Below are 19898 nucleotides of genomic sequence, written 5' to 3'. Positions count from 1 at the left end.
GTTAGAAAAATCGAGGTATCTCGAAGAATATTTGTTGAGACTGTTGTTCATATTACGCAAGTACATCTTCCGTAAAGCCTTAAAACTGAATAAGGTAAAGAATCGAAACGATTTTACAAAGTACCTTTTTATTTCTTCGACAGTGCGGGTTCTTTAAGAGGAATAGACCGTCCGATGCACCAGAGAGGCAACCATTGAACAGGAACGGTCACTTCCAGCAGGGTGACGACCACTGAGAAAAAGGGCCAAGTATCCATCGATGGAATTCATTTCAAATCTCGAAAGTCGAACCGAACGAACGAGCCAGGGAGGGCCTTTTAATCCTCGAATCTCGCAAAGGAACAAATTTACGCACTGCCTGGATCACGGCTCGTCCTAACTGTAATACAGTCCCGTGTCAAGCAGCACTGTGACTATTATTACGATTATTGTAATTAACAAAATCGCGAGTGCCTTTATCTCCAGCCCCGAACGACGAAACTGCTCGAGCATTTTTACTTACATCGAATTACGAACGAATAAGCGATGTAAAAAAGGTTCTGGGGCGAGTCTGCGATTATTTTCTACTGCCACTGAATACTCCTTCCAGCTCCTGCAGCTCGATCATGCAAGTTTCTAGTCAGGAGACGTTTTTCTTTTTCTTTTAATTATTATTATTATTATTATTATGTCATTTTTTAATTACCTGTAATTTACTTAAGCCACATGCTCGTCGATGATCACGAGCGAATACGAAGATCGATCGAACTGCCTCGATGACGTGGAGGTCGAAGTGGCCTGCAGATACACCTTGCAATTTATGGAAAATAGATTGCACTTTTTCACTCCGTGTAGAATTTATCGTAATCTTTCCTTTTTTTAAAAAGGAAACGTTCGCTGTGGCGAATTCTGAAAAAATGAGATGAAAGAGTGAACGAGTTTTTTATTTTATCGGTCTTGTACAAACGCTGATTATATTCCGGGGCTTGAGCAATTGCAAAATAGTTGAGATTACCAAGAGAAAAATGTCTAGTTCTGTGTTGTAAATATACTATAGTATATTTATTCTGGCTTACCTGGTGGAATATTCAGAATAATAATTTATTAATTCTATTTTCCATTAGAAGAACGTTTAATCGGCTCGAATGCTTCGATTCACGTCGATAGAGATCTCATTCGTCGCCGACATCGGCAGTCGATTTTATATTTGTTCTCCTTCTTAAAACAAGCTCGAGAACGGGAGTTTTCGATTATTTATTAAAATTTCTACATTATTATATGTATATGTAACGTATGATAGAGCGTTGTAACGTGAAACCGGGGCTTGCCCTGACTGTATGTGTGTACAATCTTGTAAATTATTAACTGTATTACTAAAAACCGTTCAGAAAGTAACTAGCTAACACAAATTAATAATTGTGTAGAGAGCAAACGAATTCCTGAATAAGTGGGAAAATAGAAACTGACTTGTACATACAGACTTAAGGTGTAATATTAAAAGAAAAAAAATATATATATATATTAATTAATAATATTATTAATATTAAAGATGGTATTTTATTTTTAAATGTGGGTGAGAAATCGCCTCTGATAAAATTACTTTATTAATTCTAAGAAATCTAGAATTTTTTAACGAGAATAATTTTGAAAATATATGCCAAGAAAATGGAGAATTAATTAATTTTTCATTGAGACAAACTAGTAATCTCGGTAGGATGATCCCCCTTTTTTCAAACTTATTCCCTGTTTTAAATAAATTCGTATCCTTGTATCAGGAAATTCCTCGCAATATGATCAGAAACAATTAATTTTTCATATAATCATTTATTAGAAAAATCACAATGACGTAACAGCAGTAGACACAAAACAAATGCATGATTAGCATGAATATCATACTCTCACTGTTGTTTCTACGATAGTTGTATGGATCGTTTTTTGTTAGACCTGCATTAATTTGTAAAGTTACGTCGCGCATAAATGATAAGAAAACTGTTCCAGATATAAAAAAATATATCTTTCGATAATCTTGATCTGTTTCATAGATTTTGACGATGTTTCTACTCTCTCGCTCTCTCACACACGCACACACACTCTCTTTCTCTTATTTTGACTTTTCATTGTCTTTGATAAAATTTATACAAAAATAATCTTATGAGTACAATCATTTTGTAAAATATACTACCGTATTTAATATTTTACTTCATGCGTTTTAAGAACCTCGAAGTAGAAAAAGTGCTTAGAAAAATTTCTGGTCTTTCAATGATTGATTTGTTTTTTCGATCGAGCGAAAATGGTCTGCGTATATTCGTGAGTCGAAATGAAATCTACCACCGGGACGAGGTAAATCTTGTAAAAAAGTGTCTCCATATTTTTTTCCCCCGGTTTCTGCCTTCTCTAATGAGTTGTCGTTGGGAAAAATGGTACAAAAGTCAATATTTTAAAAAACATACATATAAAAAAAGGAAATCGTGAAACATTTCGTACAGACATACTCATCCAGCTCTAGGATTATTGCTAAAAATATTAATCTTTCGTTATGTACACGTGTTGTTAGCCCTTCAACGACGCATGACGTATGCATACATTCTATTTCTTCGTTATTTTTATCAAAATTTATTGATAATCTTAAAATATTTCTATACCAATTTAACTTATCTCGTTTAAACGTTCAGTCTTTGAAATTTCAATATCGCAAGATCGAAATAATTTTTCAACTTTGATACATTTTTTAAATTTCTCAAATTCGGCGATCAAAGTAGCGTGTCGTTGAAGAAAAAACAATTTACCAAACAGAACGATTTACGTTATGCGTTATCTTCCATTTAAGATACATCGAGAAAACAAAATAAATATATTCACCATGTTCGGCAGTGTAAGGTCGATACTCCTCTTCAAAAACTAACGTGCTATCGAGCAATATGTATGTACAACATTATGTATATACGACTGCCATCGAATGCGTACCGGATGTATCGTTTCGATCCTTGTCGAAAAAATACAATCAACGCGAAATTTTGTTTTCTCTAACGTCTTGCTTGGTAATTTACAATAATCTGGATCAGGCGGAGGCTAACTAAAAGATTTACAATTCACGGTCGAGTTATGTTTATACGAACCGATGTCGTGAGATAAGAAAATACTAAATACGATTAACAATGTAGTTGTACCCGTAATCATTAACACCCGCGACATCATCAAGACATATAATCTTGGAATTTCCCTAGTTTCTATGTACGAATGATTGGATTTGTTTTCGAATAGAATAAACGCATGGACCGAAATAATAAACAATGTTTTCTCAAAATTCAATCATCAATTTTTTTATGACTATGCTTCAAAATTCAATCGTTGATTTGTTTATGACTGTACTTCAAAATCCGATCGTCGATTTGTTTATGACTGTACTTTAAAATTCAATCGCCGATTTGTTTATGACTATCTTCAAAATTGTCGTCTAAACTTCATTGTCTTTACATGTAACTAAATCATACACTTCTTCGTGAGGGTCATCCTCGTATCAGCTATCTGGAACCTGAAAACAGACAAATTATTTAATAAGCATTAATTAAAAAAAAAAAAAGAAAAAAATATATATTTGGCTATGAGTATTTTAAGTAATCGACCATCCTTACTTTCCACTGTAGTTGGTTGCCAACGTTGTAAAGCTCCTTTAACGATTCCGCCAGCTTTCCAGAATTCTCTAACTCCTTGTATTTACGATACAATTCGAGAGCAGCTCTGGCATCTTCGGTAGAATCGTGTGTTTCCGACTGAATCTTCTTACCCAAAAAGTGCCACGTAAGAAAACGCAACGATACCATACGATGACGAGGTAAATGAAATAGCAATACTGTGTCTACGACCTGCTCCGGTGGAACGACTAAATTTATCACTCTGTGAACAACGAGAAAGAAACATATGTAAAATCAATATGATTGGGTAGTATTAGACGTGTTAGTATATTAAAGAGGCGAGTGGTAAAAATGTAATAGTCAATGTATATTAAAATCACTTTAAATATAAGTACAAAGATAGTGTATGTCGGTCGTAACCGTCTATCACTCAATTCTACCGTATGACTCGCTATGTTGCTCCGCTATGCTGTTCGCTATACCGAATCGCTCTAAAGACTGATTAGAGAGGATGTTCGTCTAAAAAGTTCAAATTTAATTCCGGTTGACGATTACAAATAACGGCGATGATGTTTTTTGTCCAGATTTGTTCGTTTACTTTTGAATCTAATAAATCGAAACAATGTCAACACTCTAAGGCACAACAATATGAGTCACTTTCAATTCGAATTGTCCTATGACTCATATGCCGGTACACAATAAAAGCAAAAAGTAATGTAATTACCTAAAATCATTCTTCAGGCCATGACCAACGAACATGATCCCATTATCAACGAGAAATCGTAGTTTTTGGTACGTTGATTTTAGAGTTGTTAAGTGCTTGCTACTAAAGTTTGCGTCTAAATCACCTGGTTGAATCCCACTGAATTTTGTCAGGTAATCTACTACCTGTTCTTGAGTGCTTATGTAATCGTCTATAAAGGGAGTTCCTTCCAGAGGACCTTGGCTGTTTAAGGAATTAAAAAAATATCAAGCAAGAAACATAGTGATGCAAAAAATGGCTATACTAATGTAAGAAGGGTAGGAAAATAGTTAAAAATTGTACATACCCACGTATACAAGTTATACGTGCAACAGACATGTGACTTGGTTTTATAGTGGACATTTTTCCATCGCTACGAAGTTCAGATTCTTCCTGATTCAACGTTACAAATTCAGCGTCAATTCCAACTAGTTCGCCTATAGAAACAATTTTATCGGTTAATATCATTTTACGTATGTAATTTAATGTCTTTTATTTCTGTATTCGATAGAAACCTGTTTTAGGCATTTCGTCGGACGTCAATGGGGTAAACGTGATACCCCTTGTCCCTCCACTGCGAGCGATGCATTTATCTTCACCAAATACATCATAGGTAAGCGGACTGACAAATGGTGCTGGTTCAGGTGCAGGTACAGCAGTATAATGAAGGACACATGGAACCTTCCAATCAAGATTGAACCATACCGCTTCTTGCGGTGTCACTGCGGATATACTAAACAAAATAGACAAATTTTCATTACAACTTGAAACAAAACTGTATAAAACTAACGAAGAAAGTAAGATTCGAATTTAGAACATTTGTATGTATAGAAAATTTTTCATAGAAAGTTTTCCATCATTCATGCCATTTATACGATTCTTCGTCGATTATTCTAGTATTATTTAGTACAGAAAATGAATTACATTTACGTACCAAAAATCGTTAAAAATGTACCACTGCGACACCGCACTGCCAGCCGATCGTTCATGATAATTTGGTCCGACTCGCAATAGCGCAACGATATTCCTCTTATCTTCGTTACTCTTATCATCGATGTAGCAAACAACAGCACTAAGACTATACCGAACTTTGCTTATCTTATCCAAATTTTCATCAGTTTTGTTTCCTTTCTCCGCATCGTCATTTCGTACTGTGTCAACATGATTTTTAACCACTTTCTCTTCTCCGGAGATCTCAGATTCTTGTATCTTATTATCGCCTTGACCATTTTCTACTATAACCTCATTGACCGTTTTACTACTTTCGTTGGAGTCGCTCTTTGGAGTGCTGATCTTTTCTACGAATAATTCACAATTGCTATCCAAGGAAATCTCTATATCGTGTGGAATCCACGAATGAGAATAGTATAAGTGACTAGGCGGTGTTGTGACCGATTGCGGTGTCGAAGTTGTTATGGGTGGAGTAACCGGTGGCGTTTGTACATTTTCTAATAAAAAATTTAAATAAAACAGATTGAAAATGTTAGTTAAGCAAGATATAATGAAATTTTTGAAAAATTGTAAAATGAATTGTAACTGTACCTGAATCTCTACCAATGTGTCTGAACCTACAACCAATTCGAGTACAATTGTTGCCATATCGACATGGTTTCGCAGTAATGGGGACAGGACTCGAAGATGGACTACTTTCTTTGCCACTTAATACTTTTTGAACGACTATATCCATTTGCGCTTGCCAAAATGCTTTATCCTACAATAGTGGTAATTTTAGTATGTTAAAAGTCATCATGGAACTTAGTATGTGCTTGCAGTCTATGAGATGCAGTCATGAAAGAACTCTGATTAGTTATTAAATTATTCAATATCTAGGACATGATTAGGAATAAATGAGTAATGAAGTATTTCATACCGAATATTATAAATAGTGACATTTCGGAAATTTGATATTGGTAAAATAATAGTAATTGTAAAATTATCTTTTTCATATTACTCAAGACTATTTTTATATTTATGACTGCTCCCAGTTATAACTGCTAGATTTTTATATGAAACACTTATAAGATTGTGTCTGATGTACCTGTTGTGTATCTAAACCACAATTCAGAGCCAATATTTGAGGTAGTTTAGTCAGTTGTCGAGACTGGAGCGTGGGTGTAAATTTCTGACAATTGTCACACCATGCAGGTGTAATTTTCTCGGGTCTTAAACTACGAGTAAGAACACTCGTAAATGGAACTTCTTCGGCTGCAAAGGATAAAAATTCATTCATTTTGTATAATGATAATTGATGTGTATATCCAACATACATATAGCTTAAATAGTGGCTTACAGGGATGCGTTAATTCCGGATAAACTAAGTTGCATAGCAACATGATGGAATGTTTTGTAGCTTCTTGCCCACATTTGAGACAGCGGTGTATATGCATTTGTTCAGATCCAAACAGACGACTGATCTCTGTCTCTTCATCTCGTACTTCGTTCTCCTCGATAGATTTTTTGCTGTTTTTGTCTATTGGAAATAAATATTTGTATAAGTTTTTTCGAATATCATTATTTTTTTGTAATTTTAAGATAGTATACGTTAATAATGAAAATATATAAAAAAAATATATAAAAAAATTCAATAGCCTTTAATGAGGACCTATTTACTAATATGCTAATTTCGGGAGAATAGTATTTGTATTGGCAACGCATTATTACAACAACAATATCGCTATTTAAAATATTCTGATTTTCTTCTTAAAAATATAAAATGAAAAGTTTACTGAATTTATTGGAAATCAGAGCAATGGAGACACAAAACAAATTTTTACAAATAGGCTATGCATTCGCAGAAAACAGTCTCCTTTCTTATAGAAAAGAAGAGGAAGTATAGGTAAAACCAAAATTAAAAAAAAAAAAAGAAACGTGCTTAAACAAAAGACTAAAAAACTTTCTGCATAAACCGAGCACAATAAAAAGGAAGAGGATTAACTGGCAATCTTGGTATATCCCAAGAATACAGATATGAAAATATATATAATTTTTATCATTAAAAAAAGGAAAAAAATTTTTTTAAACTTAAAACTTAAAACTTAAAAACCTTAAAATTTCTTTGTATTCTTTGGATATGTCGCCACAATGGTCAAATAAGTGTAACAAATAATCATATACAAAATGAAAAATAAACACAAAAAGTGCCCAATAAAAAGGTTACACATGAATTGTGTTTACCTTTCGATGTGATCCACATATATTTACCATCCTCCTCCTGTTTTTTCCTTTTCTTCCTTTCTTCTGCGTGGCTTCTATATCGGGAGCCAATGTCCTGCAAAATGCTAGGAAAATCCTGTTCGTTATAAACGAACGGAGGACATTTTGGTCCTGATTTAAGTCGAGCAGCTTCCTCTTCCTCCAGTTGCCGTTTCTTTGTTTCCAGAACTTCGTAATGGATCTGATGTAATATAAACCTGTTCCAACTCTGAAATTCAACAATAGTATTAACATATTAATATTTAACACAGGCACGGGCATTCTGTATTGAGAGACATACCTGTATCAATCGCATCAAATTGGTTTTCCTTTTGGCTTCCGGATGGAGATCACTGAGTATAAGTCCCAAAGCTGCTGCTTCGGGAACCGTTCTGAAAGCTCGTAGGAAATTGGCTGCCTGACAAGGCAGTCCTCTGGACGTGTCTAACATGTGAAACAAAAATCCTAGTTCGCAGGACAGGCAAAATTCTCTTTGGCACGAGTGAGAGAGCAACGCTATTCTTACAGGTTCGCAATAATAAAGCAACTAGAAAATACATGATAGATATGAGTATCTCAGTTTGTTTCCCTGCAAGAAGAATAAGCTTTCTGGATTTTCATTGTGCTGATTGAACTAAGCTTACCTGCAACATAGCATTACAATAGCTGTTAGGAAGAGTTGCTTCGAGACCGCAGAAGTTGGTGTGATTATACTGATCAAAATCGAATTCATCGTAACCGAGACGTGAATATTTCAACTCGATTTTGCGATAACGTTTAGGTATGGCCACAAAGGTGCCGTCATCTGTTTTTGATCGTGAATCGCCAGCGAAAAGTTTTGTGACTACTCCCCGACGTTTTTCCAAATTGTAAGGTATCTGCAAAAGAGGTATTATTTATTTTTCTTCAATCAGTCAAACGACTTTCGCTTTTTCTCTTAAATAAATTTAATAAGATTAAAATTATGATGTACTATATGAGCGTGATTTGCAGCATAAAAAAATAAATAATACCTATTGAATACGCGTGGGACCTAGCCAATAAGTTAGGCTTACGTGTATGTCTTACAACCTTTATTTCACTTAAATACAACTTCCATTATTACATTCTTGAAGTAATATATTCTATATAGGCATTAGATATACTATCGATTATTAGCCACAAAATCATTAAACTAGAACAACCATTCGAACGAAATGCATCGATTACAAATGCTCCAACGCGAAATAAAAGGCAGTGAATAGTGTTCTTCTTGAGATCCAAGACTTCAAAATTTGAAACACGATATGATTTGTTGGAAAGTAGATCAAAACTCAAATTACACCACATACGGAGCTAGAGAGCATAACATAAGCCTATAGAGAGCATATTTTAAATAATTCATAGAGCTATATAACGAATTATGCAATGCAATATATATGTACATCATTTTAGAACACGTTCATTGTAATTCCTACATTGGCACATTATTCATATCTGTCTTGATAAAAAGTTAGTAAAAAAGTTATTGCTTTTTTGAAGAAATTGAGACAGATGCAACCATTCCTCTTCAATAACTGTAATTTTACACAGCCATTAAGGTGCTACTGGTATGCAGACTACAAAATAAATGTCAATGTTTCTCAACCTTTCAAAGATATTTAGATAAAATTTAGTAAGATTCTTAAAAATTTGAAATTCGGCTCGAAACAAATTTACTAACGTTTATATTTTATAATAAAAATCTACAGTAACGGACTTTTATCAGTGAAAATAATAGGATTCAGTAACTATATTTATTATATATATAATTGAAAAATATATTGACTAAAATTAAGAAAAAAACTTCAATATTATATAATACACATGTTTAATGTGTACTTAGATCTTTTTCTCTCATACATATTATCATAGAGGAAATTATTAGAATGTTGTAGACTAGCTTATGAAAATATATCACGATCTTTTAAAGTTGTTCATGGACTACGATATTTATCACGAAATGTTATCAGTCTTAAATCACATCATATTATTCTGGCTTCTCTAAAAAATTGAAAGTATGGAGCTCGAATTCCTTTTCTTTGCAATATATCGTTCCGATTGAAAGTATCAATTTATACCATTGAAGCTATAATAAAGTCGTCAATTAGATTATATTTCTTAGTTATGTTATGCAACTAATATTGTCTGATAACCAATTCAATTAATAACACTATATGTGTCAATGCATACAAAAACACAACTGTATTCAGTCACAAGCATATAATTCCCTAAAGACAAACTTTGTTCTTTCTCAAAACTGATTTGAAACTATATGAAGTTAAACATAAATGGACAGTATCCACATCTGGCAGCGATAATTTGTTCTGTTCCAACAACCCATTGGTGTAGCTGGCAACAAGAAAGTCAAACATCAAGACTAATATGATAGTATAATATTAAATGGGAGTCATGGAAAACACTCTGTGAATGGAAGACAGGAAATTCGGATTTTAGGAGAGATTTAGAAGAGTCGGTGAAGAATATTGTATAAGAGTGGGAGAATATTTTTTTCTCACTTGATTTCTGCGGTATGTCTGAGGGTTCGGGGCATAACCTATAGTTCCTTGCATCTTCATTGTACGCAATATTTCAGGATCAATCGGTGGTGTTCTTCTGTAAAGACATAGAAAACAAGTTTGGAATTAGTTTTTTTATTAACACTACTTGTTCAATTTAATTGTCAGTTGTCATTACCTACCTATAAGCATATCTCAAATATTCCTCTGGCCAATCGCTTAACAATGGCTGTCCAGTATAATACATTGGTATTGTACTTAGTGGTGTAACATCATCATTGAATGATATATGTGGAAGTGGCTCAACTGGATCAGCAAATTCAGTTGGTCTGGATAAATGAGAACAGAATCATTGTTCAATGCTTTCTAACTTCAGCTGGAATTTTTTTATTTAAAAGATTTAATATATTTACTAACCGAGAAAATGTATTAAACTGGGGCTCAGGTGTATTTGTAGACATAAGATGTATAGAACCTGCCGAATCTCCAAAGCACAGACACTGAGATGTAGAAGATACATCAAACGATAATATTGCTCCACTATTTGCAACCTATCAATACAAGAAAACTTGTATATTATGTAATTATAGATCACCCTTTTTGCACATATGACATATAACATTTACCTGATACAAGCATGTCACAGGTGGCTGTGCATTAGCATAGATAGTATCAAGAAGTTGCATTTGTCCCGATGGTGCTACAACAGCTAAACGACTGGAATAGCTGGGTAGGAACTTCAATAAAAGAGGGCACACCAAAGTTGCGACTGGGCTTAATGCTCTCATTTGTCTCAAGTCATATGCCATTAAGAATCGATCTACTGTCAAACCCTGACGACTAAATCAAGAAATTAAATGGGTTAAAAACTTTAACAATTACAATAGTGTTCTCAATGATGTATTAATTACGGTGTTCTAAATCTTACCAGTTACTGAAACCACAAGTAACAAGGTAATTTCCTTGAACATCAAAGTCACTGAGAGAACCACTGTGAGTATCAAAAGTATGTTCTATCGATAATGTATTTGGATCCCTGAAATTGATTCTTCCAGCAGGATTACCACAGCATATAAGTCTGCTATGCTGTCTTAAAATTGCACAACCATTTTCCCCTACGTGTACCTATAAATACAATATGTTACAAATACATGTCCACATAATCATGTTATTCTATCAATAAGGTGAAACTCACTAATCCAATCTCTTTTCCTCTTGTTAGATCAAAATCGATTATTTTTTCCTGATGACCGCCCATAAGTAACCTTGTTGGTGAAATGTGAAGCATACATTGCATGTCTATCATATTTTGTGACCTACAAATCGTTTATTTTTATACAAAAAGTTCATAAGTTCATAAATGTCATATAAATACTACAAAATTAACATACATGTGCGAAAATATTGGTATACCACGTCTCAACTGACATCGCAATAAACTCTGTGTTAAAATTAAAATTCCTTCATCTATTGGATGAATATGCCGAATTTCTTGAGAGGCATGAACTTGAAACGAGGTGTACTTTTGTAAACCAGGCCCATAATAAGATGTCACATGACCCTATGAAGCATTGTTCTTAGTCAATATAATTTTAATAATTATTTAATAAATATCAGTGTGATATGAATTAGATGCTATTTTAATCATACGAATTACATAAAGTAAATGATAAAAGCAACAAAATGTATAATTTGTTAACTAGACAATAAATGTTATAATACCCCTTGATTTCCCATCCACATGAGTTCTTCGACATTGTCAAAGATGACAGTGGAAACTCCAAATCTATCCCCCCCATCAGCAAGTACAGTACGAGTCTGATGAAATTCAGCCCCGGCAAATTCTTCTCCAAATTGCTCTGTTGCAGGTACATATTCTTCACCAGTTAAAACATAATTTGGTTCTTCCCCTGTAAGGAAAGATGAAAAAAGATATTGACAATGGAAATTCTTGATGTTGTTTCAATATCAGTCAATATCATTAAACATAACTTGTGACAACATTTCAACATTGAATATAGGTTACAGATTATTAACGTCGATTAATCTTTGTTATCATTGTTTACGAATTGTAATATTTCTGCCTGAACGAGCGCCTCTAAATTTCACAGTTGAAAACAACAACATCACAGCTGATTTGAATCGCGTGTCTAACCTTTGAATTTTGCAAGATTGTTTTGGGTCGAACAGCTGATCGGAACTAAGCATCATGTTCCGAAAACAGCGGAAAGAGTGGGAGTAACCAATAACGGTTTATTGAATTGGTGGACAAAAATTAACGAGACAAAAGATATTATGCGATACTAACGGCTAATGGGACGCCAGATCGCGCACCATGATTCGAGCAACGAGTGTCATAGAACAAAGAGGTTTCGCGCCTTTCCGAGTCTTCCGAATCTTGGGACGAAAAAATCACATTTTGATGTAATTGAATTCATTTTGCCGCCTTCGGAAGAGAGAAAGAGTGTTAAAATGATATATATAAAATACTTACAAAGGAGTTGTTCGTTAACACCGTTATCGGTCGTGGGTTGTATGGACGGGTTGTAGTGGCCTAAAACCGAGTATTCCATAATATTCCCGTCTTCAGGCCGTTCGATTTTGAAACATGGAATTGCCGTCAGTACGAAGATAGCCGTAGAATCGTTGCCCCAATGATCATTCTCTTTTCATAGCACACTTTTTGACACGCACACGCACGTACTGTAGTCGCCTTGGCAACTGTGCAACAAGCGAAACACTTCGTCACGAATATTCACTTTTCTCACTACCAGCCGATTTAAACTAATGAAAATTATAGTTAACACGACACTTTCTATACTTGTTTATCACAAAACATGCATCGACCTGTTCATCGAACAACCTTTAATTCATGATTGCCCTTTTCTACGCGTTCACCCTTATATAGCTGTATTGCGGCTCAAAGGTGTCGCCACCTGCTGCTTCGCGCGTCAATCGGTACGGCCAATAACAATACGCAAAAATCCCTAGATTTCATTATTCGGTTAGTTGCCGCCCTAAATATTGTAGAAGAAAGGCGCGAAGCTGGAGAGAAAATTTAAGAAAAATTACGTTCAAAGGAGTTCGAAATCGATGGATCTGATGGAGAAAAGTATATAATTCAAATACTTTTACGATTTTATGAAATTCTTATGTTAAAGGAATAATTGAAAGTAATAGAGTAATTTTACGAATGAATTTTCAGGCCAGATGGTGTCTACGATTGAAAAACATTCGATTCTGCTCATATATCATTCATGTTACGCGAGAAAGTAAGTAAAATAATAAAATAATATTCATAATTATATCGTGAAAATGTTTGAAATGCACTATAAATTCAAATCATTTAGATGTATGTATGCATACTTTTGAGAAATATTTTGATAATTATTGTTCTAAATTCATAACGACATTTGTATAACGCCATCTTGATATGTTGCTTTGCCTCTTGTAATAAGATTCGAATTTATTTAGCATTATATTAAAAAATTTAAACTGTTGTTTCTTAATACATCCATCGACAATATTAAAGTTAATGTAATGCATTTTGTTCTTTTAAAAAAGATCGTGAAAAGATATAATCCTATAAGATATTACTATAACGACATTCATAATTAGGTTAATTATAAAATACGTTATTTTCAATTGTAAATTATACAATTGTCGCTTAATTATTTGAATATGCTATTCTTTGCCTTTTGAAACATATTTTCGTATAAAATGATTCGAGTAAAGAATGGAAGAATTTATTTGTCAGACATCGATATACATATGTACATATATATACATACATATATATATATATATATTTCACAATTTTTGATTAACGTTTTACATATCACGTGAGAAACGATGAAAATCACAGAAGTGTCGAAGTATTCGCTGTTTAAAGGGAGGTACGGTTATTAATATGAAAATATGTATCGAAGAGTATCTCTAACTTTTTCCAAAATATATTCATATTATATTTTGATTAGTTTCACACGGTTGTCGCCTTGTATAACAATATCGTATACAACAGAGTATGAATAGATTAGATGTACCAGCTGGTTTTATTCATTTTGCACTTTGATTTCAATTTTCCTATTACCTATTCTCAAAGACGCTTTCTACGGGTCTATTACTTGAAAAGACAGAAACGATATCATTGTATTAATTAATTTTCATAGAAAATATGTAGATGTAGATCATCGATAAAGAAAGAAACAAAGAAAATGAGCATGGGCCATTTTCAATACTACGACATAGCGTTTTATTCTATTACACGTTTTTAAATATATTTATAGTATGTAATATTCATTTATACGATTTTTTAATATTCATTTTGGAAAGAAAAAGATATTAAAATAGAAGCAATATGTAAAAGTTACCTTACAGAGAACAAAAACGATTAAAATTATGGTTGGTGGAACGGTAGTAAGCAGATTTAATGTTGATTTTAACAGCGGGGGTGGGAGGCGGGGAGGGGAGATTTAGAAGATTGTTTGCTACTGTAAAATTTCTGTTAAGTAGACAGAATTGTAAAATATGAACAGGAAGAAAGAACGATTTCGCTGAAAGTCCTTTTGGATCGTTTCACGAAGTAGTAAGAATTTTTAAAAATTTCGTGAATATAATCGTTGTGCGATATGTGAGACCTAACAAAACAATTTGAAATCGTGTTATTCGTTAAAAATCTTTTTAATCTCATTTACAATGTTGTTGAAAACGTACCATTCAGTCTAAGACGTGTACCCTGTTAGTGTTAACGCGAATGAATTTTCAAAGAATTCAATTGATCGACCTCACTGAAACGGAAGTAAAATATAATTTAAGTTGTTAATATACAAGTTTAAGTTTGTGGAAAGATACTTTTGCATAAACGCAATTTATTACCGATGATATATCGATTCAATTAAATCAGCAATACTTGAGAAAGAATTCCGATTCTATTTTTCCAATGGATCTTCGTATTGCCTTGAATCATTACCTTTAATGCCGTCGAATCAGGCGTGTGCGATGATGAAGAGCGCTCATGAGGATTCCGATCTCTTCGTCGGATTCGGCCGATTGGCGTCTCGATTTCCGATTATTCGGTGTTCCACTGACCGATCCAGAGCTTTGTTTAGACGGTTGCGTTGGGAATGACGAGCGACGGATAAGAGGCGGCGGTCTCGCACCTACGGTTCGATTTAGTGCCATTTATGTTAAACGATACGTTTATGTAGGCTAATCGAGCTGGTCTAATTATACGGCTACCTAATAGGCGTAAAGCAGATCGATGCATTTCGAAAGATCTCGCACTCTTCATTGGGTACCTCGGTAGGAATCTCCTCTGAACGGGTAACTCGACCATGGACGTTTTTCTTGATCTGATACTATCTGCCTTAGACGAGTCCTTATGCGTTTTTTAAACATATATATATACATGTTTGTATACTCGTGTCGTATTGTTTTTCATATATATTTATATATACTTTATGCAACATAGAATAGGAAAATGCATTTCGGTGCGCGTGAAATCAATCAGTGTAACGTTTCGTTGCATCCACTTTTACAAAAATATGGTTCTACTTGTTAACGTGATATGACATTACGTGTCCATACTGTATGTGATTAACTAGTATCGTACGCTACAGTATCTGTTTGCGGTAGTGTCTAATCTGTGATACTAAGAATTTATTTATTGACACTTCTACTTCTAGAAAGTCTCTATTCTATAACATTTCGTTCGTTAAATACCTTAGTCAATCAAGATTCTCTGTGTACTATGAATCTACACAGACCATAGTCGCAACCAAGAAATTCTAGTTCGCATATTACTATTACTTTCATCGATGTCTTATTTTTTTTTTTTTTTTTTTTTTTTTTTTTTTTTATTCTTTAAATCGATATTCTACTATTATAGCTTTCAAGGAACATTCATGTGGAATGTTTCGTTAAACGAGCATCTCTATCTCTGCCTCTTAAACGTACCTGTAACGTATCTACACTGATTGGATTTGCAACGACGAGAAATATAATCGTTAGAAATGGTGCGTTATAAAGATCATGGAATGGATATATATCACTATCTGGATCAAAGTTACAAGATAAACTAATGCGGTTTCCGCTGTAATACCTTATCTCTAGCGAAACGTATTCGCACTACTTCAATGAGAGCAGCGATTGCTGAAATGAGAAGCATCGTCACGAGAATGTGTCCGGCGACCACGACCGATTTCGTTCGACAATCTTTCCCACTTTCTTCAACTTTTTCCGTCGAATTCTCACCGACGATCTCCTTCAATATCTTGGACGTTTCATTATTCCCTTTGTCAACAGGTTCGCTCTCGACATCTCCCGTATTTTCCTCCTTCGTGTCGTTAATCGGACAGATTCGCGTGTAAGTACAATTCCCATCGTAATCACTTTGAAAGACCGATATCAATCTATCTTCGTACTCGAACCTTGGACAGCGTTTCAACTTTCGATGATCCACCGGGATTATTATCGCTTCGACCGTTACGTTCTCCGTCGTTTGTATCGTAATATTTTCGTCGATCGTTTCGTTTCGACTGTAGTAATTCGTGTTCAAGAGCAATCGCAATGGCAAGGAAAGCAACACCCCGAAGATGGTTAGTATAACGAGAATGCTGACGTTAATGCCCATCGAAATCCGCTTCTCGGACATCTTGACAGAAGCTTGTAACCGAATCGCGTTCACAGCTCGTTCCTCGTACGTTCCTGCATCCTGCATGATTGCACCGTGTTGCATCCGAAGGCCAGGGTTTTCGCGCTCATGTCGAGTCGTTTCGTTCGCTCGACACGTTCCACCGTCCACCGCGGCTTTTGCTCCAGTTCACATGGTCGGCACTCGAGACGAGGGTGTAAGAACTTTCGAATTGTTATCGGATGAACGACAATGGGTTCGGCCACGATATATATCTCTTTAGTTCAGACGCAACTGTTGCGCATTCTGTTGTGACTGCAGTTTCAAGTGAACCTGGATGTCGGCTGATATTGATTTCTAAGTAGAAGCGGCCGCGTACGCGCAAGTCTCGCGGTACCTCACCTCCGTTCGAGGAAACTACGAGTTGGCGGTAATTAGATGACGTTTAAATTGACCCCTGTATTAAACAATCAACGCTTACGCAGGAATTGCCCTTGTTCGAGTTTGCATTAACGTACGTAATCGATCAAACATTTCTTATATGTAGTTCGCAGTAAATTAATATGTGAATTATTAGACGTCTGGTAGTTGCACAGTTATCAATAAACGTGGTATAAATGTATGGGTTTTATCCAACTCCTAATTCATTAGGTGGGTTGCTTATTTCATCCTAGGGACATTTTTAGAAACATGGAATGTATTCTAGGGACATAGAAATTATTTGAACTCTTTCGAATATGAAACAGTTCGGTATTTTGAGTGGCCGTCCGTTGCTGACTTAGACAATACATCTAACTGTTTTGTTGACCTTAGTAAGAAGCTAATAAACACCCTAATTGTCCGATGGGTCAGGTTTAAAGTAAACATCTGATATGATTCAGTAATACCAATACATTTAACTGTTTTGAAAAGATCCGAATATCTAATTTCCCAAGTAATATAATTTATGACGTTGATCTTAGTAAGAAGCTAATAAACACCCCCATTGTCCGATGGGTCAGGTATAAAGTAAACGTCTGATATGATTCAGCAATACCGTAGGATATGTACCTACCAGAGTACACGACCACAAAATTTGAATAGATTCCCATCCCATAAAAGCAATGGAAAGCCCGGGAGGGAAAATTAATGTACAAGGAACAAATAAAATTTTTTGAAAGAGTATTGATAAAGTTTAACAATAGTTTTCATAATAGCGTAATACTCTTTGTGTTATACTATACCGTATTCTGAATCTTAATTTGCAAAGACATAACATAAACATATTACTACTCGACATCTTTAATTTGCTTCCGCCTTGAGCGTTAATCTCGTTCAAGGTTCGCTATATTAACCGATCAGTTGCAACCTGGCTGATCACCACTTAGTTGAGAATTCGCAACAGGAACATCTTGTGGAAAAAAATACAATCTGCTAATAGGAGTAGAGCAATCGATTTGAAAATTTTATTACGCATGGTATAGAGGTAAAAATGTATTACGTCCGATGAAACTATTCGTCGATGCAAATTGTGTTTCTGCCTATAAAATTTGAAAAGGATATGAATATAATAGCAATGTATTTTGTTAGCTTTCGCAAATTTGCCATTGGACCTTGACGAGCCATCGGAAAATAAGAATTATTCGGGATCTGTAGTGGCTATTTATGATTCGAACAATACATTTAACTGTTTTGAAAAAATCCGAATGTCTAATTTCCCAAGTAGTATAGTTCATGACATTGATCTTAGTAAGAAGGTAATAAACACTCCAACGGTCCGTTAGGTCGAGTCTAAAGTAAACATCTGCTAAGAATTAGCAACACCGTAGGATATGTACCTACCAGAGTATACGATCACAAAATTTGAATAGATTCCCATCCCATAAAAACAATGGAAATCCCGGAACGGAAGATTAATATAATAATTAAGGAACAAATAAAACTTCTTGAAAAAGTTTTTTTTTTTTTGTAGTTTATTTTGGTTTTTACAATTTGTCCTGAAGGACATTTGGTAAAGCGTTATATCTCATTGGTAATAAAAAAAAATAAAATAAAAATAAATATAGCATGTGAGTGGCTACCCCCAGCGGGGTGCCAACTTCGTGTTTTCTAAGTTATATGTTTTATGTCTTGAAAAAGTATTGACAAATTTTAACAACAGTTTTCATCATTTCGTCATATTCTTCGTGTTATACTATACCGTATTTTGAATCTTAACTTGCAAATACATAACATAAACATACTCGACTTAACATAAACTACTCGACATCTTTAGTTTACCTACATCTTGGGCGTTAATCTCGTTCAAGGTTCGCGATATCAACCGATTAGTTGCAACCTGACTGATCGCCACTTAGTTAAGAATTCGCAACAGGAACATCTTGTGGAAAAAAATACAATTTGCTAATAGGAGTAGGGCAATCGATTTGAAAATTTTATTACGCATGGTATAAAGGTAAACATGTATTACGGCTGATGAAACTATTCGTCGAAGCAAATCGTGTTTCTGCTTATAAAATTTGAAAAGAACATGCGTGTAATAGCAACGCAGTTTGTTAACTTTTACAAATTTGCCATTGGACCTTGATTAGTTATCGGAAGATAAGAATTAACGCGCGTATATCTGTCGATAATCTATAACATCGACGCATAGCTAGGTACAACACGGGAAATATGTTTCAATCTCCGTACATCTTCAAACTAGCGAGGAAATCTAGTTGCAATGCTAACAGTATGTCGGAACTTTTCTTCCTTTCCTCGCGTTAACCAGGATTAACTACCGCGATCATTAACTGCAGGCCTAGTTTCAGATGAACTTCGAATCACCGATGCAAACAGCGCATTAACTACCTAGATAGCCATCAATCATTAATTAAGTTCAACAGAGCTCAACTTTGACGATCAGATTGAAGTTGGCACTCGTTCCCTGTTTTTACAGTTATTTACCGCTCATCGTATTTTATAATCTTTTGTCATTGCACAAGGTACTAAGATTATACCCAAATTTTCAGATATTTACGAACAGGATACTAATTTGCCTCATAGAACTGTTCAGGTTCTTATTCCATGTAAGAAAATCTTAACGACGGTTTCGGAAGGTGCATAGGAAGTATTTATTGGCAATAGTACGGTATTTGGTAAAAAAAAAAAAAAAATATTAAACGCAGAAGATATCAAACGTATTTCCTCCGTAGTATTTTGGCATC

At 34.5% G+C, this 19898-nt stretch overlaps 3 protein-coding genes across 9 annotated transcripts in view; 1 reads left to right on the top strand and 2 right to left on the bottom strand.

The window, feature by feature from the left end:
• The window catches only part of LOC132911053 (integrin alpha-PS2), a 78602-nt gene extending 75332 nt beyond the window's left edge, over positions 1 to 3270 (top strand). For all 4 annotated transcript variants that reach the window (XM_060967386.1, XM_060967387.1, XM_060967389.1 and 1 more), the window contains one exon: positions 144 to 3270. In XM_060967386.1, coding sequence (XP_060823369.1) covers positions 144 to 236 — 93 coding nt within the window. In that variant the 3' untranslated portion in view covers positions 237 to 3270. The remainder of the gene's footprint in view (positions 1 to 143) is intronic.
• LOC132911055 (PAN2-PAN3 deadenylation complex catalytic subunit PAN2) lies at positions 2247 to 13034 on the bottom strand. 4 transcript variants are annotated; one of them, XR_009658900.1, is made up of 22 exons: positions 12577 to 13034; positions 11805 to 11992; positions 11474 to 11643; positions 11278 to 11398; positions 11011 to 11207; positions 10709 to 10922; positions 10500 to 10633; positions 10265 to 10411; positions 10083 to 10179; positions 8190 to 8423; positions 7847 to 8092; positions 7528 to 7774; positions 6644 to 6823; positions 6392 to 6558; positions 5896 to 6064; positions 5288 to 5801; positions 4869 to 5086; positions 4661 to 4790; positions 4336 to 4557; positions 3612 to 3873; positions 3308 to 3511; positions 2247 to 3276 (listed from the first exon to the last, which is right to left on the bottom strand). XR_009658900.1 is itself a non-coding variant. In XM_060967390.1 (21 exons), exons 1-21 carry the CDS (start codon positions 12653 to 12655, stop codon positions 3497 to 3499), a joined length of 3951 nt encoding a protein of 1316 aa, XP_060823373.1. In that variant the 5' UTR covers positions 12656 to 13034; the 3' UTR covers positions 2247 to 3496. The 4 variants fall into 4 exon arrangements, 3 of the variants coding, with proteins under 3 accessions (XP_060823373.1, XP_060823374.1, XP_060823376.1); XM_060967390.1 differs by having other exon boundaries at positions 2247 to 3511; XM_060967391.1 differs by having other exon boundaries at positions 2247 to 3511; positions 7555 to 7774.
• An 832-nt stretch (positions 13035 to 13866) lies between these two features.
• On the bottom strand, positions 13867 to 17061 carry LOC132911099 (uncharacterized). The gene is made up of 5 exons (XM_060967499.1): positions 16183 to 17061; positions 15321 to 15459; positions 15052 to 15241; positions 14796 to 14869; positions 13867 to 14719 (listed from the first exon to the last, which is right to left on the bottom strand). The coding sequence occupies exons 1-3, from the start codon at positions 16816 to 16818 to the stop codon at positions 15054 to 15056; spliced, it is 963 nt and encodes a 320-aa protein (XP_060823482.1). The 5' UTR covers positions 16819 to 17061; the 3' UTR covers positions 13867 to 14719; positions 14796 to 14869; positions 15052 to 15053.
• Between the last annotated feature and the right edge of the window lie 2837 nt (positions 17062 to 19898).

The sequence above is a fragment of the Bombus pascuorum genome, chromosome 10 (genome assembly GCF_905332965.1).
Source record: "Bombus pascuorum chromosome 10, iyBomPasc1.1, whole genome shotgun sequence".
Taxonomy (NCBI): domain Eukaryota; kingdom Metazoa; phylum Arthropoda; class Insecta; order Hymenoptera; family Apidae; genus Bombus; species Bombus pascuorum.
The sequence above is the reverse complement of the archived record's forward strand: the minus strand, read 5'-3'. Positions and strand labels throughout refer to the sequence as shown.